At 40.5% G+C, this 25,789-nt stretch overlaps 1 protein-coding gene across 1 annotated transcript in view; it reads right to left on the reverse strand.

Moving 5' to 3' along the window:
- Positions 1–25,789, reverse strand: part of COL4A1 (collagen type IV alpha 1 chain) — a 126,542-nt gene that overhangs the window by 69,674 nt on the left and 31,079 nt on the right. The window contains exon 2 of the mRNA XM_059825867.1: positions 1,862–1,912. Within this exon, the coding sequence (XP_059681850.1) occupies positions 1,862–1,912 (51 nt within the window). The remainder of the gene's footprint in view (positions 1–1,861; positions 1,913–25,789) is intronic.

Here is a 25,789-nt window from a genome sequence, read left to right on the forward strand (position 1 = left end):
TCATGGGATCTGGAATTTACTATGACTTCTGTTGCTATGGACTGGTATTTTTCTCTCTTCTACATTTTTAAATAACCTACATTAATTTGATGCAATTTTGACTTTCTATCAGCCAAGCACCTATGTCTTTCAAAGATAACTTTTTGAGACTCTGGATTAAGCAAATGAAGAAAGACAGCAAGGGCTCTAGCAAAGAGAATCAGGATTGCAGCCAGAAACAAATGAAGCATAAGCTTTAATACAATTTATTTCCCAAAATATCAATTTTAAAAATTATCTAGCTACAAGAAGCTGGCATAATCTATGTACTGAAAAATAATGTCTTCAACAAAAGAGTTATAATGTAATATCTCTCTCATTCTACAATGATCCATTTGTACTTGTTACTGAAAAATAAGATCAGGATATCAAGGAATAAATTCAGAGTTCTGAACTTTTCCCAAATCTTTGCTTTATTTGTTTTTAATATATAGGTGACTTTTATTAAACAGATATTAATGGGTCATTAAAAAAAGGAGACTCCATCTAAAAGACGTTTTGAACCTTGACACTTTTCATCTGTCTCACAAATTAATCTATGTCACGTTACAATGAAAATGATCTTCGCTTGGGTCTCCAATTAAGTCATTGACATTCCTTGTTCTGGAAAACACCAAAGAAAAGCCACTAACAAACATTATTAAAACCTTCATCTGTAAATATGTAGCTATCGCATGTGAGACAATGTATAACGCCAGCTGTGTATTTATTTAAAAAAAACAAAACAACCCCTCCAAAACAAAAAACAAACAACCCCCCCACCTCTTCTAAGCACTCCCTTGGGTGACCTAAACAACTTACCTCGAAAAATGTTCCCACTGCAATCACAGCATGATAAAACCTTTGGTTTACACTCATTTATAATGGTAGATATACAGTACATGTGCATACACAACAGAACACACTGTAGATTAAAATCTCTACAGCAAAATTGGAAGAGATAAGGAGAGTGATTGAATGTCTACAATATTTACAAAAGCAGGTAATTTACAGGGGGAATTCATGGAATGCTTAAGTACTTTATATGTTTTCTTCACTGTTACCGCTTTGAAAGAAGCCTTTAAAGTGCCTTTTCTGTTTCAGACACAGAAAGTTTGGATAGCTGAATAGGAACTTTAAAACTCATTTGCAAGGTTTTGTCAAAAAGTTTTAAATATTATTTTTTTTCTTGAGCTGGACTACTTTTCTGTATTTAAGTTGATTATTAACCTCCTTCTTCCTATTGCAGGTCATTGCTTCCCGGGGCTAACCCTGGTCAGGGTACGTTGCTTATGATGCATCACAGCTTCCTGGAGAGCAATCTGCACAGCAGGCTTAGGGAAGCATTTCTGAACTGAACTTGCTCGCACTGCTTCCAGAGGTGGTCAGGATGTCATAGAATCATAGAATCGTTTAGGTTGGCAAAGACCTTTAAGATCATCAAGTCCAACCATTAACCTAACACTGCTAAGTCCACCAGTCAAGCCTGCTACCCACTGAAAAGGCTGGAGGTGAAGTGTAGGAAAGGTGAGCGTGCCAGGTTAGCATCCCACTTGATGGGGAAGGAGGGAGGGCACAGCGAAGCACTGGGCTACAGGCTTCACCCCACAGTGAGGGCATTCAGCTGTTTCCCACCCCCAGCCCTTCTGCCCTCTGCTGCTGCGGACACTGAGCTGGCTGCTTTTCGGAACCCTGCTGAAGGGCGTGTGGCCTGGCCTTGGCAATGCTCCGTGGCAGTGCAAGTGTTCACTGAAACCAACAGCTCACCTGCCTCCCAGTAGATTATACGCCACATGGTTTAAATAAGCAAGATAATGAAGCAGAGAGAAGCTGACTTACTCACCTTTTGCCCTTTTACTCCACTGCAGTCACATTTTCCACAACCGGAACAACCCTGAAAATAAAAGAGAAATTGAGAATTAAGCTGAACTGGGTGACAGGCAGAACATACCACAATCAGCCAGGGATGTCAGCAGTATCATCCTGACTGCAAGGCTGGTCAGCACAGGGAATGCTCGCTTAAGCCCAGTGCTATCGTTATCTTTATATAGATGCACACTTCTGGTCTCAGTCACAGTCCAATAAAAGATGCCTTTGTAAAAGAAGAAAAAAAACTTGGTATAGTTTTTAACCATAGAAAACTGTTATATTACTTCTAAACCATTATCTTTTGGGCCACCATTAAAAAAATAACTCATTTCTATAGAATACACACATACTCTGCATCTAGCAGTATGAACGTCTCAATTTAAAACAAGTGGATTCTCCTCTGGGATTCTATAGTCACACATTCAAAGCCCAAAGGATCTTCTTTCTTTCTTACCCTCTGTAATGACGAACTGTAATTGTCATTATGATGGGAAACTTCCCACTCAGTAAAAGCTAATTCACTGTAGCAGAAGAATCTATAGAAAACATGTGTAAAAACATAACCAGCCTGAATTATTTTCCAGTAGTTACTACAGAGATCCTTGTTTTCTGAAAGACTTTCCTTAGGACAGCACCACGTCACGGGGTTTCCACACTAGACAGACTAAAGTCAAAATACAGCCAACTTGTACCTCCAGAAAATGACGGTACGTCAGCATAGATGTTGACAGACTCCCAAGTCTATCTGGATTCTGTGAAGTGAAATTCTGGAGGGCAGGCGGATCAGAGGATTTGGGAGAGGAGCGTTTTCACCTCAGAAGTGAAGGAAGGTACACTGCGCAGCTGGCCTTGCTAGTGCCAACAGCTGATCTCAACACATGAAATACTCCTAAGTGCCACTTTCCTCAGAAGCAAGGGAGAGAAGATTGTGATTTAGATGTTTGAGGAAGGGAGCTTAATCTGAATAAATGCTACTAAAAGCTTTCATGCCTTTATTCCCATAAGCCATAAGACAGAGACTTGAGAAATTTGGGGATTGGTTTGTTTGGATCAAGTCAACAGCAACCAAAAGATTGGGGTTTCTATGACATAATCATAAAGAGCTGCTCATTTTTTTGCAAAACATGAAAGGTCATAACATATGAGAGAAGTCAGATGCATTGACTGATGCACAGGTAAAAGCTTACAGTCGCTTTGTGTTACCAAAGTATTTCTGTGCAATTAAGTTCATCTGGGCTACTCCCCACTTTTCCTCCTCATAGTCATGAAGCATCTGGTGAGTAACTCAGCAGACTATTGCTTTTACTGTTGTCATGCCCCTCAGAAACAAACTAGGAGGAAAACAAGCAAAAAAATTTGTATCACTGAATATTCCACCAACACACACAAGATCCTTCAGCAGCCCCGTTAAGCTGTTACCCAGAAGCAGTCAGGGATGGCACCTCTCCAAGGCCAGCTCTCAACACGGATCCTGGGCACCTGTCCCTCCATGCCTGCGGGCTCCACAGTCTATGGGGACCTCAGTACTTCTGGGAAATTAAGAGCAAATGTACCTAACCCATTCTGAATTTCGAAAACCTCCAATGAGACCAATAAACATCATCACTCCGGAAAGTTAAATAATCCATGTTTTTACTTGGTAAATACATTTTCTTTTAAAGTAAAGCATCAAAGAGAAATGGGGGTTTGATACTGAAAATAAAACTATTAAAGGTTGTCCAATAAAACTAAAGTACCAGCTCCTGAAAAATCTGTTGCTTTTGTTGAGATCCTTTTTTTTAGTATGTAGACCCACTGAATTTGTTGTTTGAAGTCAAACTTTCTCCATATTCACAGAAAGCAAAAATATTCAGTTTTTTCCTCTTACATCATTACAGCATTTTACTATGTTATATTATAAATGCACAGAAAGATAAAAATTAATACTGATTAGAACGAGTATTTATCCTATACTGCAGAAAGAGAATTAGATCTGAACATGATACCAACACATGCTGCAACACCAACTCAGCACTGATCAGGAGGGAAAAGCTCCATCCACTGAATAATCTGCTTTACTTCTTGCGGTACGTGGTTATGCCTGGATAAACATTGGGCCTCCCATTTCAAGAAGTGACCCGGTGTGACCTCTCTTAGTTTTTCAGACCTGATGAGATCACAGCTGGAGGACGCATGCTTGCAGCTCATACTTCCTCCTCCAGCATCATGTAGAATGTTATCAGTTTTATCAACACATCCCTTAAATTCAGAAGAAGTCTGTTTTAATTGCATCTGGGATTGTAATTAAAATACGTCATCGAATCATTATTAACATCTGCTTTCAAGTTAATCCCCGCATATTTCCTTCAGCCCGTTATTTAACATGCACCGTTTTAGAAAAAAACTATGTTGTCATTTATTTTTCAGTTGGGTTTTGTTCTTAAATTTAGCATGGCCAGAAGAAAGGACTTGTGCTCTTTTTGTGCTCCCAAAAATGACGCCATTATATTCAATTATTTTTCCTGTTTCTTAAGCCTCAGATTAGAATAACCAAAGGCAGGGAAGGTAAGAAGGTACTGAGCATCAGGGAGCACAGCAGCATAAGGTGCTATTTGCAGTCAAGTGCTGTAGCCTGCTATGCCAGAACAGGCCACCTGCCCTACAAAACTCTGCGTTTATTTTACAGTAGCGTTGTCTCCTATTATCACTGACTGTAACCTTTGCAGGTGGATGGAAGATTGGCCAACAATGACAGCCACTACTGGATTGCATTATCCTCAGCTACTAAAATGTATTTTTGAATCTGAAAAATGCGATAATATTCTGCATATTCTAGGAGGAAGTATGAGCTTCTTCCTCTTGGTCCTCTGGGAAGATGGGAGGGCCAGACTGGAAACAGCTTATGGATCAAAGGTCAATTTAGGGAGGTCAAAGGGGCATTTAAATAATGAGGTGAGAAATTGAGAGAGAGCAAGATGGTTACAGCAGGTACAGGAATCAGGGTCTGGGTTCACCTAAGCCAGCACAGGTACAAGTATCTCTACTAGTCACTGCAGTCTCTTGTTATTCAACGGCAAGAAACGGGCATTTCTAGTATGGGATCCATCTATCTCACCTATTTTGGATGTTTACTTTCAATGGAGATGAAGCACACCCTGGAGGACTAAGCAGGAGAGACTGAAATGGGCAGAAAGGATTATGGGCTATGTATGCAACAAGGGGAAAAATGGAGAGAAAAGTGGATACAGAGGATCAAACAGTGGACTAGAAGTTACAGACAGAATGGGACAGAGAATAACAATAGTTCTTCATTCCTTGGGAAGCATTAGAAATTCAGTTGAGTGTCTTTCGAACTGTGAACAAGATCTGCATTTCTGGTACTCATTTAGGAATGACAAAAACCTTACACATTCAAGTCCTAAGTGGGAAACTTCACCATGAAGGAATAAAGATAATCATCACAAGGTAAGTAAGCTGAAACTATGCAAATTATTACGTATATCTAAACTTTTATTATTTTAAATCAGTCTCATGATACGAAGAATCCAGTTCATGATTACCCGCCACACATGAATAGAGATAATGAGACAAATGAAGAGAAGTAGTTTTGTCCTATCTCCCAGACATCCTCTTTGAAACAATGCCTTCCCCGGGAACTGCATGGAGCTTGGAGCAAGCGCTGCTGTCCTCCGTGTGCCGAAACAGAGGAGGAATGGTGCTGGGCAGGAAGCATAACCTGCGGAGGGGCATAAAAAGGCAGGCTCTTTATCCCTTGTCTAGGAGCCAATTACAGACTAATCCAAAGATTTTGGCCACGTGCACCATAATACCTCACCTATTTTGCATGGTAGGCTAGCAGTTTTCAAATAGCCATAGCTCCCTTGCACCACAGGCCAGCCTCTCGTATAATATTTCAAGACATTAATTTTATCTTACTCCTCCCACAAAATATCAGTCAGTCCAGAAGCAGAAGCTCATTTTAGTGATACAAATTGCTTCATTTTTTGACAAGCATTTCCGTTCTGTTTCATTCTCCCAGACTGTCTGCAACTGATAAGCTTAGTGAATCACACTAGCAAATCAGTATTAAACTGTAAAAAGATTATGTCCCTTTAACATTGTGCATATTAATGCGCTCCACGCATACTGAGTATTTGCCTAAAGGAGAATGATTCATTTACTATCATATTAACATATAGTTCTAAAAAAGTGCTGCTAATGAATGGGTGTCCCAGCCCAGACCTCTAACTTCCGTGAATCACGTAACAAGCCTTAGGAGTACTAAGCCCTGTCAGTGACAGAGCTGAAAAGGCTGCTAGAAGTTCCTGCAGCAGATGGAAGAAACTCTGCTCTGCAATTCAGCCTGTAAGACATCTGTCAGATTGTAGCTGCAGACTTTTGTTGCATTTTGCCCTGTTTTTCCACGTCCAGCTACTTTCCTGGCATTTGAGAACTATCGCTTGGAACTCGCGCAGGAACGATGCAAACAGTCAGATGAGCAGTCTAAGAGGGAGACAACTGCCGTATTTGGAAATGCACCATTTCTGGAGGCTACAGAGAGCTCCAATAAAATACAAAGGCCGAGTCAGTTCTCGGATGCTACTCTCTTACAGAAGTGCATTTTTCAAGACAAAACGTAGTTCTCTTTCCCACAACACCAGCTCAGACTCTGCTTGCTGAGTTTCTGTTGCTGAGCTGCCTACCAGCTTAGGCTAATTCCACAGGTATCAATCAAGTTCAAACTTTACTCTGTAAAGCACACGTTTAAGGTAGAAATTTAATAAAATTATGACTGTTCACTTAACTCTGTTCATGTTGAAAATCTTATCCCAGGGAATACAGTCACTTCTCCCACCCAAAACACAATGTCTTTCAAATGACTGAAAATCCTGTAAACAGGTGACTGGTGAGATTTAGCACAGATATCAAAATCCTCTGACTATTCACAATGTTTGTAATTCATGGCTGAAATGCTTCAACAAGTAAAAATAGTCATAATTATTTCCTCTTGTGATTCATTCATTCATTCATTCATTCATTATAAAATATATATATATTCTGTTTAGACATGATGCTTAAACTGATCATGTTTGCTGATGAAACAGTGAAGATTTCCCACTCTGTGTTGCTTTAGTTCAAACCCCAGTTGGAACTGAATTCCAATACAAGTTCTGAGTTCAACGACCAGCAACGGCTGTGCCAATGGGATGGGGATGGCTGTTTGACACTGACAGCTTTAAGTTTGAATCTCCTCCCTCCACACAATCCACCCCTTCTACCCCTACGCTAATCTAATCAGAATGGGGAAGGCCAAGGAAGATTTATCCCTACGTAGCAGACACTGCACTTCCACCTATCCACACGTATGTACAACACATGTAGCTGACAAGAGAGCTGGATCAATAGATGTCTTCAGTTTCACATCCCACCAAATACAGGAATAGGGAGTTGATGCCAACTGCAGGACGCTTATCTAGCATTCCTTTCATGCTTTCTTCTCTCTTCAGAATGTCAAAATAGCTCCCTGGCTGTATTACTATTCTTGTCTTCACCCTTTAGATATAACTGTATTGAATTAGCTGAACTGCTCTTTTGTATTCGAAGTACCATTAGAGGAAATCACTGCTATATGCCAGTTAACCTCAATATTTTTCTTAACTGATTTTGCAGTCCATTAACGACTTTAAAAAAAAACACGTTACCAAAACTTCTGATTTACACTTAGCTAGAACGAAGAGGATAACAAAAAAATCCAGACTGTCTTAGCAAGTTAGCAAAATTTAGTTATTTGCCTTTGTAATATTAGATTTACTTTAGATTATGGAAACAGATGGCTACACTTGAACAGTATAAATACCTCTTTTTTTCTTAAATAAACATGCCAGGATGAAAAACTTCATTGTTTCTATATCTGACCATACTGTATTTAGACAAAAGGATAACAACTGTGATTTGCAAGAAACAAGAACTCTCATCTATTAAAAAAACCACAAATGACAGATCTACAAACTTCTAGTTCTGGTTAGACAACACTAACAAGATATGGATTAGTATTAACATACGTATTAGCTACAGGTACATTTTGAAACATTATTTTTGAAAGGTTAAGTCATGTATTATTGATATACTAGTTGACAGGAACTCTGTGGGGGAAAACTAAATTTGTCCTGCCTAAACTAGGGGTTTAAAACATATTTGTAAAGATGTTGACAAAGCAAATTGATTGCTCAGTGTAAGTACATCATTCTTCTTTGCCATAATTTAAAAAAAAAATGTGACAAAACCTCAAAGTCACTCTCCTTCAAAGCACAGCTTTGCATTAAGTGTTTGACCCAGACTTAGAGTTGTTCTACCACATGCTATCTTCTGCCTCAGAGGGTCTGAGCTCACTGCTCTTAGGAGAAAACCCGCTGTGCTGTGGAGCACTTCAAAGGGAAGACTGACCCCCTCTCTCCCATTGAAATAATTTCATTTCACATGGCATACTGAAATCTTATTAGATCAGAGATGGGAACCTGAGCCCCTTCCTTCCTTAATGACAGTCCAAAGCACTGGACAATAAAGGCATTTCCACTCGCTCTCATCCTGCCTCCGCAAGAGCTGGATAGCTGGGCATGGAACTGCACTACCCAAGTGTGGCAGCAGATCTCCCAAGCACTGGCTGGTAAACGGGTACTCATCCGCAAGCTGAAGAGTGGATTCAAAGCCGCTTACTGCACTAAACATGGGCATCTTATATCTCTCATATTGAGAGCAGCCCTGAGGAGAAGGACTTGGGTGTGTTGACTGATGAGAAGCTGAACATGAGCTGGCAGTGCAAACTTGCAGCCCAGAAAGCCAACCATATCCTGGGCTGCATCAAAACAAGTGTGACCAGCAGGTCGAGAGAGGTGATTCTCTCCCTCTACTCCGCTCTCATGAGACCCCACCTGGAGTACTGCGTTCAGCTCTGGGGCCCCCAACGTAAGAAGGACATGGACCTGTTGGAGCGACTCCAGAGGAGGGCTATGAAAATGATCAGAGGGCTGGAGCACCTCTCCTATGAAGACAGGCTGAGAGAGTTGGGCTTCTTCAGCCTGGAGAAGAGAAAGCTCCAGGGACACCTTACAGCAGCCTTCCAGAACCTGAAGGGGGTCTACAAGAAAGCTGGAGAGGGACTTTTTGCAAGGGCATGTAGTGATAGGACAAAGGGTAATGGCTTTAAGCTGAAAGAGGGTAGATTTAGATTAGTTATTAGGAAGAAATTCTTCACTATGAGGGTGGTGAGGCACTGGAACAGGTTGCTGAGAGAAGTTGTGGATGCCCCATCCCTGGAAGTGTTCAAGGCCAGGCGGGATGGGGGCTTTGAGCAACCTGGTCTAGTGGAAGGTGTCCCTGCCCATGGCAGGGGGGTTGGAACTACATGATCTTTAAGGTCCCTTCCAACCCAAACCATTCTATGATCTTTGAAATTCAAGGAAGTAGCCATCAGGAAAAAGCAACTCCTTTGTGAGTCCAGGTTTTTATTTCCTTTGGTTGTAACAAATGAAGAAAATCAGAAAAGTCAAATTGTATTATTTAAGCATTCCTGAAAAATGCTTCTGAATTTTTTTTAAATAATTTCATTATTCTTAATAATTTATCTTTGTCTATTTTGTTCATAGAATATGGTTTAAATATTTATTTTGGCAATTCTGAAGTCATATATTCCATCAAATCACTAACTCGCTGACAAACTCACCCATTTCTGACCAAAATGTACCAGCTAATAATTTTTAAAGGTTATACTCTGCCTCCATTAGTGTTTGAATTGGTATTTGAACTTGAATTGGAATTTAGTTCAAACTGAAATTTGAACTAAAGCAATGTAGTGGGGTATATCATCACTATTCTCATCCAAAAACACGATCAGGTTAAGCGCGGTGCCTAAACAGAAAATATCATTTCAAAATGAATAAACTACTAAGGCTAGCTTGAAGTGAATCATAGAAACTATCACTTTTTATGACAAGTAGTATTAATTGGTAATTAGAATGAAAACCTCAGTGCGAGCACTCGCACAAATACTGCAGGAAGCACCAGAAGGCCAGCTGTGCACAGATGGGCTTCAGCGGTGCTGCCAGCTTCCTGAGGGTCAGAAAGGAGAAAAGAGCAACTTGGTGCGCTGTCCCTCACCCTCAGTCACTCCCGCACCCTCTGCCGGGACGAAGGTAACTGCTGCTGCTTGGCAATGTCTGTGCTAAAGGACTGGCCTTGGTCAAACGCCTGAAGAGTGGGAAGTTTGTCCTTTACAGGAGTTGATACAAAGCCAGTTGTCCTGGACTGACGATTTGAACTTCAACCCTCAAAATGGTTCAGGAAAAGGAACACCTACCATGCCTTCATTTTCAGGACTTAAAGCAGAGAACAGAAATTGAGTACAGTTCGCATTTCATTTGTAAATCCATCAATTTCAGATGTCTATGGGCAGATAAATAATAGACAAAAGGGAACATTTTATGATTTTATAATGTCAGCAAGCTCCAGTCTTTCCTCCAAGTCCTTTTTCTCCCCCATAAGAAAAAAAAACGTTGGCAGCTTATCTTCGTGTCTTTTTTTTTTCTTTTTTTTTTTTTTCCCCCCCAGGAAATCATGGGTAGACTTCACCCATGACTGTTCAGGGAATTCCCTGAACCAAGGGACAGCTTATTGGTTTTACAGCTTTCACCTTCTAGGTCAGCAAATTCTCAGCTCTAGTCAGCAACCACTGGAAATTTCTTGTCATGTAGTAGCTATTCAAAGTCCTTAGTTGTGTCACTTCCACTTTCTGTAGAAGCAAAATTCACAGAGTACAGAAGAATAGTGCCATTCAAGATGTCCTATGGGATACCACCTGCTTCCAGCTGCAGGCCAGGTGGGAACAGCTCTCCCCTAGGTCCTGGGTCATATGTGCCAGGCCTATGTAAATACCTCAAATGGCACCAAATGCCTACGTTTAAGCAATGGGAATAAGTACAACCCAATAATCTCCAAAGGCTCACTAAACCTTGCATGGGTAAGAAGAATTAAAATGCTCATTTTTCTCCTGAAGACCTCCTTTGGCTGTAGGCTGATGTACATGAGTAGGACAGAAGGAAGTAGAAGCAGTCTCCACTCATTTCTCTGTCAATGCAGAGCTGTTCTCCTAATAGACTTTCTAGGGATAGCTTTAGATCAAATGAAAAAATCTCCTGAAACAAACCTACACAGTGGAAAAACATGGCACTTCATGGTTACTAGTATGTCAGTGCACCAATTAAGTATCCCTGTTAGTCTGAGGGAAACTTTAAGCGAGTCCCAAATTAACATATAGATAATATCTGAAAGGGATGGCAAGTTACTATCTGAAATATCACTGTGCATGATGAAATTTGAACTAATTACAACAATTCAGCTCTGGTTTTATTTAAAAGCCTTGTACAATTTTAAGAAAATCAACTGATTTTAAGAAAAGCTCTATAGAATACAATTGGAAAAAATTCATTATGACATGGGGGGCTGTCTGTAGTTTTTGGCAGGGTTTTTTCTGTTTGGCTGGGAGGGAGCGTTGTTTTGTTGTTGTTGTTTTTAGTATTACCAGAATCCTACAGGATGTTCATACAAAAATTGCAGACAGACCACAGATTCTTATCGGAGATCTCCAGTGTATTTTAGCCACTCAAGGGAATATTAGTTAATTTTTAAATGCTTACTATTAATTATTTCAGCAAATATTTATTTTGTAAATTAGCATCAGTTGGAAGTACTTCACTAAAAAGATGTTAAAAAAAGAGAGTCATATCATCTTAGTCAAAAGAATACCAGATTGCTGGAGCTGAACTGTTTTGTTGCTGGGATCTCATTTTTGACATTCTTTTCCAAATTCCCCAGGGGTCTGTCCTGGAGGTAGGGTCATGGGAGTCCCCTGAAAGCTGCTCTGTGAAAATAACTTTCCTGTTGGTGATGTGAACATCATTTTCCCAAAGCAATGCAAATACAGGGGGCTTCCAGTTAGTTCACAGGAAATATAAAGTTATTCCTGTTGTTCCATATTAGGACAAAAATGACATTTAAAGCAACTGTTTCCTCTAAGTACATTCTTTTACAGGAAGCTCTGGCAACAGTCAAGGTATTTGCTTACTTAGTAAAATTTTCAGAATATCACATTATACCACTCAGTTCTGCACAGCTCAAAGCAGATAACTGGTTTGTGAATACTAACTAATGGCGTTATCATTAAAATAGAAAGCCTCCCATCAGCATTATCTACTAGCAGGTCTGTTTCCACAGACTGCCAGATACTGCTTAGCCTCCAGCAAGCAGAGAACACCGTATTTACCAAGTATCAGTCCAGTCGGTTTTGTACCCTTTTCCTATTTAAGAATTTCACTTTCAGTTATATTTTCAAAGTGAAAAAAAATCCAGGTGCCAGTAGGATCCTCTGGTGTTACAGTCACTGGTGTTACTTCACTGGCAGCTGAGGATTAGAGCATACTCCAGGACTTTCTGACATCAAGTGACAAGCGCTTTCAGGAATACATTTCAAAGGGCACAACCCTTCCTAAATTAGATTATGGTAATCATTGTCAATAATCCCCACCCTACTTTTCTCCTTTGTGAATGGGCAAACTGGAGCCAGGCGATACAGGTGAGAAGCTCCCATTCCTCATCTTGCTAACTTACAAAAATCTGAGGGAAGGACAGGAAAACCTGTTGCAGAACCACCATGGCTGTCGCAGGGCTTACCAGCCGCCTCATGTGCAACTACTCTGGAGTGTACAAAGCAAACTGCTCCTTGTCCTGCACAACACAGTTCCGAACACCCTGCCTTCTAACTCGCCTTTTTAGTGCAGTTACTAGGCATGTAAGCTGAAGGGAAACCAAACATCAGACTTCATTCTCATTCATACAGCAGAGCGATTACAGTCTCTGAAACAAATCGCACGGGTTTGTTTTTCTTGCTGCCCTCCAGGATGGATCTGCACAACCACTTCCAGCACCTGCTAGAGGTACAAGGCTGGATCCAGCCATAACCTGGCAAGATGGAAACAGTGTCATTACAATGGTGTCCCATAACTGCTGCCTCTGCCAGTGATGGCCAGCAATGCTGGGGAGACAGGCGGCAGTCTCCTTGCTGTCCTCTCAGTAAACCCACACCCGCAGGGCTTAACTGCTTTCTAGAAATGTCTCGGAGCTTCTCCGGCCTCTGTGCCTTTGGTGTTCAGCACGCTTCCCCATTTTCACAGGCACAAGGGTACCCATAATAAGTTTGAGTGCTTGGCGTAGTTGAAAGCCTGCCCCAAAACGCAATACCACCAAAACTAGGCAGAGGCCAAGGGAGAGGCAGCCAGCCCAGCAGTTGATGGCAGCCCCTCCTGGCCGCCCTCCACCTCCCAGCGCTCCCCCGAGCCAGGCCAGAGGCAGAACCAGGCTGAGAGGAAACTGCCATGGAGGACTCCTTCCCTCCCTCCTCTCATGCATGGCAGCCCTCTTTAAGCAGCTGTGTGGAACATGGGAAGGGGCGGCTGCCTTCATGCCCACAGCCTGGGCCCGACCCGGCCTGCAGGACAAACCGCAGTGGCGCAGCCGCAGGCCAAACTCCTTTGCTGCAGGACAATTTCTCAAAAGGTGGCGAAGAAAAATATCCCTCTTAATGGCCATGCAACCGCCCTGCTTCCTTGCTTAGAGTTTCATTTACCACGGTGGTTAGCAGGACACAAATGCACAGCTGCTGTTCTGGGCATCAAGCGTTACACCCAGTACAGCAGCCCAGGCACAGAGGTGGTAATCACCCTGTGCGCCCAGGTGGGCCACGGAGGCCCCAGAACCATCCCTGCAGCTCCGGAGTCGCGGGCCCCTTCCATGATTCCCCTATCACATGAGGCAGGTGCTGCTCCTCGCCCCACGAGGGTGGCTCCCCCTCCCAGTGCCATCTCCATCGTCGCCCTGACAAAGAGGCCACCTCTTTGCCACACTGTCTACAGCCATCGCCAAGTCTTGCCTTTTATAACCGGTACTCGCCTGGCCCTTGCAAGCCCCCATTATACCGGGGAGCACAGCAACAGAGCGAGTCTGCACGGGAGACACAGCCCTCCAGCGCCCCAACCCTCCTCAAGGCGTTCTTGTAAACCTGAAGGCAAAGGAGATGCCTCAGGAGAGATACGCGGGAAGCCAGTGAAGCCATTCTGCAAATGTTTACAGCAAGTCAGTGAGTGGTGCTTTCACTTCCGTTAGCTGATAAACATGAACATCAACATAAACAAATACATTTAAAAGTAACAGCTTTAAAACAGCACAGCGCTGGGAAGTGGAGGCCTTCTTCCTCGGCCATCCGTGCCTAGACTAAATAAACGGAGAGGCAAAATCCTCTTGGTTGGGATGCACACCAAAGAATGTGAGAAAACACAGGAAGATTAACTGGACTTCTAGGCTTGGGCCCAGAGAAGAAACCCAGGTGACGTACAATCCAGCACAGATACAGACTGCTGTGTTTTGAACTCACATTGCCTGAGCACAACTTTCCTCTGGATGGGCTCTGAGGACAGCTTTTTTGCTTATGCAACTCCTAATTTCCTGTTAACACCCTCCCGCAGCGTGATTCATCACCAGCTGAGGAGGTTGTGTGCACGTGCAGGTAACACTATTACCCTGGCTGGATCTTGTCCAGGAGATCTCCTGCCTCCATGTCACATACACTGCATAAATGGTGTCCTTTTGCTCCATGTTAGTCCTCTGCTCCCCATCACCAGCTCCTTACACTTCAGCCCTCCCTGAGTCTGATTTTGCATGACGTACGAAACGACACAGCTTTATGTGAGTACATGGTACCTGTAGCAAGGGCTCTGTACATGCACTGGCAGTAGTTCCTCAACACAGACAGACTGCCGCTGCAGAGTCACCCCCTGAAACTGTGGCTGTACCTGCATAGCATGAGCATCCATGATGCACAGCCCCGTCTCGCAAGAGGTGCAGCATCCTGTTACGAAGAAGATTTGCCTCTACATGTCAAATGCTGCAGCTTCTGCAAGGAAAACCTTAAAAGAAGTCACCACTGACCTTCAGGGCATATTGCAGGTGTAAACGACTTGTCATTAAAATCCTTCCAGGAGGACTCTGTCAGCCAGAATATTTAGAGGCTGTCAAATTTTACTAGACTGTATGCAATTTTTATTGCATGAATTTATCAGAACTGTCTAAACGATTTCTTGATTAAAACAACACTCATTTCATGTGAAGTCATCTTTTCTTCTAGAAGAAACCTAACCATTTGCAAAAATTGACAATGAAATAATAAATTAATAATGATTAATATAAACAATTTAAAATACATTGTTCATACTTCACAACACTAGACAGGAGGATAGCTCACTAATCTCCTCAATAACCCTGGGAAGAGGTGACAGGTAAAATAGTGACAGCCTCACTCTGGCCAGCAGACTCAACAAAGAGTCATAAGATTGTTAATGGGCAATTAATACATTTTAAGAACCTTATGCTATTCTGGCAACTGCAGTAGTAACCACAGCAGTTCAACATCCTTGTCAAACACTGGATTTAAAAACCATGCATCATGTTTAGTGTCCTTAGCAGCCAGCCAAAATAGACACAAAATTTCATTTTATAAACGCACTTTTCTTCTCCACAGATCTCAAAGCTCTTCCAAACAGGTTCATCCTATGGCAATACCACTGCTACAATAAAAAAGCTGCATTTAATTGCTCTAGTGAAAGATTTCAGCCAGTTGTTGCAGACAGTCAGTTCTAAAAACTGCAGTATCACAGGGCAGGCCTAAAATTGGTGGAGTATTTTCTAAAGTGAAACCTGTTTTAGGAGTATTTACATTATAACCCTACCACTAATTTTGGTCTGGAAGCAGTACCAGTTTAGCCTATGCATTTTTTCTCAAATATTTTAACAAATCGCCGGTCAACAATCTACCTGGGCATCTTCTCTTAAGTGCCAAGTTACAACTTCGGTTCAGTTAAATTAATAATTTTTGCAACAAATTGTCAGTCATCTACCTGTTTGGACTCCTAAAAAGCCATAATGGGAAGCATTGCTTTCTCTGCTTTTTTACAGGCCAGTGAATTCTGGCTTTTGCTCCTGTCAAGGATGCTGCTGACTATGAGCTGCTTTCTCTTCAGGACACATCAGTATCTTTTCTCCTAAAGACTCTGCACACTCCAGAAACACTTCACTCTGTTCTAGTTACATTTCAAAGGACATTACTCCATATTTAAAGACCCCAGATGGATATGGCCATGGCTGTTGAAGGGTCCCAACTTGCAAGAGGTATGTATCTTAAATGCAAAGCTCACAGTTTTACAAAAGCCCTTGCTCAGTAAAGAAGTGAAGACTCAACTACTGCTCAGAAGCACAAAGAAGACTAACCAAAGGGAAAAAAAGTGCTTTTTCTTTCCTTTGGTGTTTCAAACAAATCATCCCAAAGGCCTCTTTATTCCTCTCTGAGAAGCACCAGCCAAGTGGTAATACTCAGGGGCTTGTCCAAGTGGTGTTTCCTTTAAGAAATGGTCCAGAGACAAGAAAACAAGCAGAGGAAAAAAACCCCAAAACCAAACCCCGACCCTCCAACTACCTGTAAAGTTCAGCAACCTGACAGATAATTGAGAAGCAACCCCTAAATCACTGTTTCAGTTCACAAGTCCGCTTTGCAAGAACTTTACAATGCCCCATGTGGCTGAGGCAGCACCTCACACGTGGAGCAAGGCACTGGCTCTAGATCCTGCACAGGCAATGCCAGAAGCAGGGAAACACCTCCCTTGGTGAACAACAGCCTCTCTCTTTCACAAGCGTACTTGGGCACCCATGGTTTATGGTGGTTTATGACTCCCTTGTACCTGGCTTCAACAAAAAGGACGAAGAGGAGCCTTACCACAGCCTAATCTACTGATTGCAATGCTCCTCTGAGAATTAGAAAAGCTTGTAAGGAGTGAATGGATCAGACCTCTTTAGGGATGTTGCCGTCTTCCTCATTCATCTGATGAACAGCAAACTTACATGGGAAGGAAGGGGGACTTAGGTGGAAATTAGATGGTCTAAATCTCATGCTTTGTCCCATTAAATTCCACACTTGAGGTGGCTACACCTCCTGTTGGATCCAGTTCTTAGTCAAGACCCCTAGGGCATAAAGGACTTCAGAGAATGGCAATGCAAATTATCAGCATAGCTTTTACTGCCCTGTAGTCCTAGAGCACTAGTCCTCTAACTTGCCCCGAATTCAGTCCTTACAAAAACACACCAGAATGTTCATACTGGCAGAGACTATAATGCCAGCTCCTCCTATGCAAATCAGCTCTTTATTCCAGAAAACATTTTCACTTGCAATTGGATTGTGAAATTCTAGATGGGTGATGCACTGCAAATAAGCATATCTATTAAAGAGATCCAAGTCAGTAACTAAAGACTAAGCTAGACTGATTGTCAAACAGCTTTTTCGTTTCTCTTTCAGCTGTAGAACTCGATTTTAGTAACATTGCTGGTCAGCTGGATTCTTTCAGGATTTTTAAAACCTAGTCACAAGGAAAAATCAGTATTATCCACATGTACTCTAATTTACTTGTCTGGCCCAAATGAAGAACAGACACAATTTTCTCAAACACACATTTTTCAAAATTGACATTTGAAAATCCAGTTTTAATAAAAATTTAAATGTTGGAACATGACCGCAGTACAGCAAAATAGCGACAGGAAATATTATTTTAGTGTGCAACATTTGCCAGACGCAAAAGGAAACAAACTTGTCAGTCCTCTCTTTCTTTTATGTTTCTTTGTTGACTAGACAGGAAGCTGACAAAAATTGATTTTTTTCCTCTTGTAAAGCATACAACATAATTTTTATTGTACCACTTCAGTAGCTGACTGCATTTGGTAAATAAAAACGTACTTCATGAGCATCCAAGGAAATGTTTAATATCTGACAGTTTACAAAAATGCTGTACTAATTAAGTACAAAAAGAAAAGTAAATAGCTTTCATTGCAGAAACGGAAATAACGTGATATAGAAGAGAAGCTGAAAATCCATTCTTTTCTGTGGCAACTTCCTGAGTGATGGAAAAGCTATGGCTGAGTAAAATTAAACATTTGCCTAACCTGCATTCCACATGCAGAGGTCAGCAGAAGTGCAAACATTGATGAACACTGAGATATGTAAAACACTGAGCTGTAAATATTTTGTAAGCAGTTTATTTAAAAACAGTAAGAAGCACACAGATAATGTTCAGCTGTAAGATTTCTTCCCCTTATTAATAACAAGCAAGCAGACACAAACAGGCTTCAACACCCTTGCTTGATATTTAGGATTAAAACCCAAGTACACCAGAATAAGCTCATCCATCCAGTAAAAGCTTAATACTAAACACTAAAGATCTCATTCTTGTCAAAAAACAATCAAAATTTTCTGAAATCAATAAACATGGGTTTTTACAGAAGAGAGCTGAGTATCAATTTCAGACCTCTTCCAAAAGATATCATACCAATAAGAGGCTCAAGGCACCAAAGGGCAAGCTGTAGGACACAACGAAGGCTGTTCCTCCTGCCACTCACTGAAGGGCTGGTTCACAACAGGTAAAAGCCATGGAGCCCAGTCTTGGTGGGACTTGCCACAGGTTTGTCGTCTCCCTTCTGCAGCCCTAGCACTACTCTTGTGCTGCCACTGGCACACATCAAACCCATCCTGTGATTAAACTACCTGAGGACTAAATACAGTGACTTTTTTCCCCCAGTTTTTTCAATGGCCCATTTTAGCTTATTGAACAACCTTCATGCTGGGGTCAATCAAAAAAATGCTGCCACAGCAGAGGGGCAAGATGATGCAAGCAGGACCACAGGTTGAACTGTCTAGGAACAGTCTGATGTGGGTGGTTTAAGATTGACATAGGCTTCACAAGTACTTTAATTATCAAAGACACTTACCATTTTATCAGGCACTGAGATAAATCGGTAAGCTGATATATTTATGAGCTACCACATGCTACTGTGCCAGAAAAAGATGGAGATCCCCAGAGTGTACCTTTGAAATGAAATATTACTTATCATATTCCTTTCTCCAATAGTGTAACTTCCACTTACTAACAAAGATACTTCCATTTTTATTGGTAATAGTGAAAGGAGGTTCAAAGTATCTCTGAAGTTATGCTGGTCTAAATTCTTCTTCAATAAATTTGATAGATACTTTCCATTTTCTATACCTGTATGACTTCTGTTTAATAACCTCATTCCATATTGGTTTGTAAAATATTGCGTCCTCTTTTTTTTTAGAATAGGCTGACCAACTTCATATCATTATGGATATTAGCTGAATTCACAATAGCTGTTAATTGTAATGCGACTGCAAGCTTAGTTAGACTTCTTATTTGTCAAAAATGACCATACATCGTGGCAATACCAGCATGGCTTCATGCCATAAGTTGCACATTTCAGGGAACTCAGACAGATGTTGAAAAGGAGCTTCCCAATGCCTAGAGCCTTCCCAGCCTGTGAACACCTCTGGAAGATGTGTCATCCAGAGTAGATCTAGCAGTAGGCACAGTTTGTAACTTTGCTGAAGAAATTTAAGATTTCGAATTATCCTGCATCATTAAGTATACATCCTTGTGATCTGCAGTATGTTCCCAACATTAACATACAAGCATAAATCCAAGAAAATTATCCTCAGGTAATGAAAAATTACCTCAAGTTATGTACAAAAGAAATGTGAAGACTCACACAGTCCTAACTGACAAGCATTTCGCTAGAATTAAAGCTGTTTCCAAACTAAAAATTAGTCTAGCTGTTTCAGAACATTCTGAGTAGATTCATGAATGAAAAAATGTTCAGCTTAACAATTTTGCTACAACAAGAAATGCAAATATTGACAATTTTGAGTAACAAGTGTCCTCAAAAAAACAGGAATAAGAGTGATAAATGTAAGCAAAACCACCCAAAGTCACATCACGAGACCGCCTTTCAGTGCCAGCACATCTGCAAAAGTCATATTAAAACTCAAAGTTCAGAACATGTCATTCTCATGGCAACATCCTTAATGCGCCAGATGTATTCCCAAATCGCTCCCTAGAACAGACCACACTTTAAACCACACATCTAAATAACACTTTTTTTAAAAATCTCATATATACACTGCATGAAAAGTTCAAGAAAACTGAAGTCATCAAAATCACTACATCTACTTATTAAAAGCGGCTCATTAACCAAAAGGGCATCAATGTTACCTACACATAGCCTTAAACTTGTGACTACCACCTTACAGATGTGCTGCAAGTATTCACGACTACCAGGGGTCCTTTCATTTTTGACAGTCTGTTTTACATGGGAGTTATGTGAGTTTATGAAAAATTTCTAGGTGGTTTTTTTTTATTTAAAAAGTCTCATCCCCTTGCCTGTCTCATAGATCGGGAATCTGCAAATTAAAGATCAAAAATATTAGATAAATTTCAAAGAAACTGAAGGGTAATTATTAAAAAAAATTCTTTTTCAGCCAAAATCAAACTTGCTTTGGGCCCACCTCACTTCCCTTACACAGGGATAATGGTAACTCCATTTGGATTTGCTTATGGATCATTTTTCCAGCTGATGTAATTCAGAAGTTGAAACAGAAAAAAAAAAAGTCAAATATTAAATAATTAAAGCTTTTAGGGTAGATTCAGTCTGATTTACCAGTAGCATATTTTAACCAGACTTAATGTAAGCAAAAGTTTTACAAGGGAATTAGTCCCCTAATTTCACTGGTGCTCGCTTTCAAGAAGGTATTTATTTATATTACTTTTTTACAGTATTTATTGTTCCCAGTCTCCAACAGTTTATTTGATCTTCAAGTAAAATAATTTGGGTTTGAAAAGTACCCTATTAAGATAAAGATAAAACATTTCATCGAAGCTGTATATAGTGCTAGAAAGAAACAGAAGTTACTTTATTTAAAATGATTTTAATAATTAAACTATGCAACTTTCAGTAGTTCTCAGAGTCTTCAGAAATGGAAGAGCTTACATCCCTGTCATAACACATAAACAAAACTGGAAGCCCAGGAAATGTGTGGAGTAAAACCACCCTGACAAACTCTTGTATTGAACCCTTCCTTCATGTCTTCATGAAGCATGGCCTCTATGAGCATCAGCCTAGGCTGGCACTACTCAGAGCACTCAGAGTGGAGAAAGGAAAGCAGGAAAAGGCACTGAGATGTGGGATTAGGAATTCTGGTTGACAAATACAGGGGCATAAAGAACAGTGTCAGGTTGTCCCAAGGGGCAGGAGGAGGAGGAGGACATCCGGATTCGAGAACCTGCAGGCATCTCCACAGGAGCACAGTTAAGGTCATATATTGCAATTTTATTCTATCTGGCTTTCCTTTCAACTCCAACTTAAAAAAAATAATACTAATTTCTAATCAATGGACTTCAACAGAATTCAGAGTCCAAGCATCTGTACTCACAAACATGCTCGTGCCGCAGCACCTCCCAGAAGGAACGTACCGCGCCACAATTTACAAAGCGTACGCACGAGGAGAACGCCTATGAGGATGACTACTGTTTGCCAAACCAGAAAATGCACCCAGACTGAAAGAAGAGACAGCTGATTTCTTTCTTTGATATGTACCCATAGTATCTGACTCCTTCCCACAATTCCTTCAAAAAAGAGACAAAAGTGATGCCAAATAGGTCATGTGAGTCAAAAGGCATTCAAGAGGTTCTGAACATCCAACAAGTTTTGAGAAACTAAATGATAATATTGCTGGAGAGGGGCAACACTTAGACAATCTAAGTTTAAAAAATAAAAGTAATGAGAAACACTGCTGGAAAAGAGAAAAACACCTGCAAAAGTTAGTTTAGCAACAGCATTAACATTAGTATTAGTATTTCCACTGTATAAATAAAAATAAGCTTCATAATTTTCAAACTCACAGGGCACTAAGTAGATCCAAACCATTGCAGCAGATTCTTTCAACAGAGTGTTGCACCCATCACATCACCTAACAATATGATCAGAAACTCTGGAGTACCCAGATTTGAAAAATCTTGTTACTCATTTAGATTTGGCTATAGGCGCATAACTTTGGGCACCCATTTATTTAGTAAATATCATTAGATTTGGTCTAATTTTCCAAGTCAAAGAGCTTTAAGAATTGAAGAGGCACTGCAGCTGGCCAAAATAAAACAAGACCACCACGAATCCTCTTAACCGCCAGCGTAGGATCCTGTCTTTATCACTATTTATTCCTAATGTATACGCATTCAACATAGCAGTTTTATTTCTCACATGTGAAAAACTTTACATTCTCTCTTAAAACTAGCACATTATGAAGTCATCTCATGTCTCCACACTTGGCAGACTTTCTGAAAAGATCCAAAATATCACAACCAAAGTTAAGAGTTGCTTGCGTAAAGACAGTTACTTTAACTGCAAAAAAATTTCTAGTTTTATCTCAGAAGCAGGTCATCACAGAATGTATTGAAATAGTCTTCTTGAATTGTCCACATATCAAAAATATTAATGCCTTTACATTGCTCAAATCAAGGCCTGATGTAACAGTAACTCGTATCACTTTTTAGATCACGGAATCACCATTTTATCCCTTGGAAAAACTATACAAAAATAACATCTGTGGGAAGATGGAAACATTAGGCAATTAGTACCACAGAAGATTCTGCTATACTCATTAGGACAGCAGCCTTCTTCCTTTGGTCTTATTTTTCACATCCTTCCTTCCTTTTAGATGGCTGTGTGTCACCATTTTGTAAAGAAGAAAGCATCTGAATTTTATCTTTGTAAAAACCTCAAATGTATTACTTCCAGAATTTTTAAACCATTGTGGAGGAGTAATGGAACATAAAAAAATTATAGGTTTTGCAATATTTCATTCTTACCCAGAAAAATGTGTATTCCTTTAACAAAAAACAAAACACTTAAATTAAAAATGCTTTGTTTTCTCTTAACAATGGTGACTAATTTCAAACACCACATAAAAGCGTTCATTCTAATGTACAAGTCAGAAGGAACCTTGACTTACATACTTTTTTTTCCTCCTTGTAATCTCTTTTGGTCTTTTCCATTTCGAGTGCTACTTCTAATATATGTATGACCTGCCCTGAAACATCTTAAATACTTGAATCACCAGCAAACTTCAAATAGGCTCTCACAAACTAGTGTAAAGGCACAGAAAGCTTTTGATTATTTCTGACCAGAAGCCACCACTGGCAGTAAAAAGTTGACCTAAAGATACTGTTGGCAGCGAAAAGCTCAAGGACAAACCAAACTGGTCTCCAAATGCTCAAGTTGTTCTCTTCTGAAGAATCCTTAGGTTGGCTTCTTTTACATGCACACAGTGCTGGACAAGCACACACACAGGCTGACAGACACATTACCAGCTCACATCCTACCCCTTTTCTTGGCAATTTGTGGTGCGCCCTGACTAAGCATGTCCTGTGTGGGGACTTTCACACTAGAGACAAGTCCCTGGAGACTTCATTTTATTTTATAGCTTACTTGTACAGTAATATGACAGATTTGTTACACCTTGTAAAGGCATACAGTATCATTAATATTTGGATGTTGGTCTACTCTGCCAATTCACATTCTTCAACTGTGTGCCACAACAAGGTTTGGACCTGGATGATCATGAAGTGGCAAGAGCTGGTCTAGCAATGCAAACGCAAGGCCGGTAACCTGGATAATGCACGGGGAATTCATGAGCCTGCTACTTAGTTTGCATGACCATTCTAAAGCATAGTAACTTGCAGTATAAACTATAATGTATAAATGCATCTCATTCATAGGTGTGATTTACAAGTCCGTGGATTAGTTGCACAATCATAAGATTTCAGACAGCAGAGTTGCCGTATCATAAACCCCAGTTTCAAAAACTGCCTTTCAAAAAACAGAAGTGGAGGAAAATCCTTGTGTGGAAACTATTCCTGAAGAAAAAACCAAAGAGTTTCACCTGTATCTTTTAGAAAAATGACTAGAAATTTCTGAGATGACTGCCAGAAGTGACAGTCGCTCACAGTTATGTAGAACAGAAATATACACAATGTTTGCCGTGCACTTCCAGAAAGGGAATCCCTATTTCCTACAGCAGAAGCAGCTGTAGGAAAGATCCTTCCTTTTAGTTAATGGATTGTTTGATTCTGCAACTGCAACCAGCCAGTTACTGTTCCTCCTCCCAGTGACGAGGACTTCTTTAAATCCAGCTCTGGAACAGACAATGTCATCTTTTGCTGTGCAAACCCATCTGAGAGGACAAACTGTGGTGATGGGACCTCACTCCTAAATGTCTGAAACACATACTAGGTGCAATTGTTTCCTCTTATCAACAACAGTTCATCTTCTTTATCTGACATGGTCCGTATTAAGAGCTATTAACAACTTTGCTTTGTCCCTGGCTATGATAACACTAAGTGCCTTAGTGACCAGGTATGACAATCCTGACTTCTTCATATGTGGGTGACACTCGAATGGAAGCCACAGTCATATCTGCATTGGGTGATACAGATCAATGCTCTGCAGGGTCTTGCTGAGATTAGGACATGGGTTAAATCCACCGTGAGGATGCTTAATTCTGAAAGAAATGTGATGCTTGAGAGGTGGGGGAAGTTAGCTGTAAGAGACTGTACAAGTAGTATCATCTCTATAACCCCTCAGTGTATGAAAACTGGAGTGAAAGAGTGGGGAAATGCATCCTTTACAGACTACACCAGCTTTCTGGAAACTAATAAAACTTCCAGGCACTAAAGGGTTCCCACAGTTTAAAAACAACAACAATAAAAGGACCAAAAAAACCATTATCAGTTGTCTCAGTACAGCTCCAATTCCCCTGCAGTTAAAGCATTTATAATCTTTCTCATATCTAAGAGGGGAATAACTGCAATCACTTTTTCCCCAGTTAAGTCATTAGTAGGGTCTTGCGCATTTTCACCACCCAAAAATGTCTCAAGACCTCTACCCTTCCATCAGCTTAGGTTCACACCAATGAACCAAGGAAAATGGGTGTCATGGGGAAATAGGGAGAAATTAACAATTTAGTCTTGTGTCTTTGCACATTCTGTGCACTGCATATATGCTCCATTTCATCCCTCTCTGATTGTGTGCCCTATTTTCAATAAACTCCTGAATGGTTTGAGATTCACCCCAGGAGGGAAGGAAGAGCAGAAGGAGCCACTGAGACTGGCCCAACAGTTCCTTCCCCAGGCAGGCTTTTACAGGAGCAACATTTCAAACCACAGCATCTTCTCAGGCAAAAAATATTTTGGTCTTCAAGATTAGCCACCTTTAAAGTGCAAGATGTATTAATTTCAAATGCCTATCAAGTAGAGCAAAGGTACCCCTTGACAGTGATATGACGAGGTATAAAAAGCAGAGTAAGAATGAGTTAGAATAGCAGCTTCACACATGCTTAAGGAGAGTCATATGTAGGTCTAATGAAGCATTATCAGATTCAATTTTGAATGTTATCTGTTTATTCTAAATTAATGGTGGCAGTATGTTAGACATTTGGTCATCAAATATCTTATTTCATTTATAATAACTCCTAGAAGTGTATATCCCATAATAAAATGGCTATAAAAATAAATTCAGTTTACAGGCACTAGCTTAAGAATTCTTGAAAGGTACTTTCAGGATTTAGAAAAGTGATACTTATTGTATTAGAGAAGTGGATTATAGAAATGGATTATTACAGAAATGGATTTTCTACAAAGTCTTTGCCTTTACCTAGAAAAAATAACATTTGAGAGGTGTATGTTGAACAATTGCTTTTCAGTGACTACACTGAATACTGTAATATTTGTCATCCTATTTTCACTTCAAAATAGAAACCTACTCTACTTCATTTTATATTTTCACTTTCAAGCAAAACCAGCTGACTTTTCACGTCCTTTCAGTTTTCGAAATTAGTCCCTGGCAATGATTTAATCTCCTCTCCAAACCAAAAGAGATTAGA

Source organism: Gavia stellata, chromosome 1, assembly GCF_030936135.1.
Source record: "Gavia stellata isolate bGavSte3 chromosome 1, bGavSte3.hap2, whole genome shotgun sequence".
Classification (NCBI taxonomy): domain Eukaryota; kingdom Metazoa; phylum Chordata; class Aves; order Gaviiformes; family Gaviidae; genus Gavia; species Gavia stellata.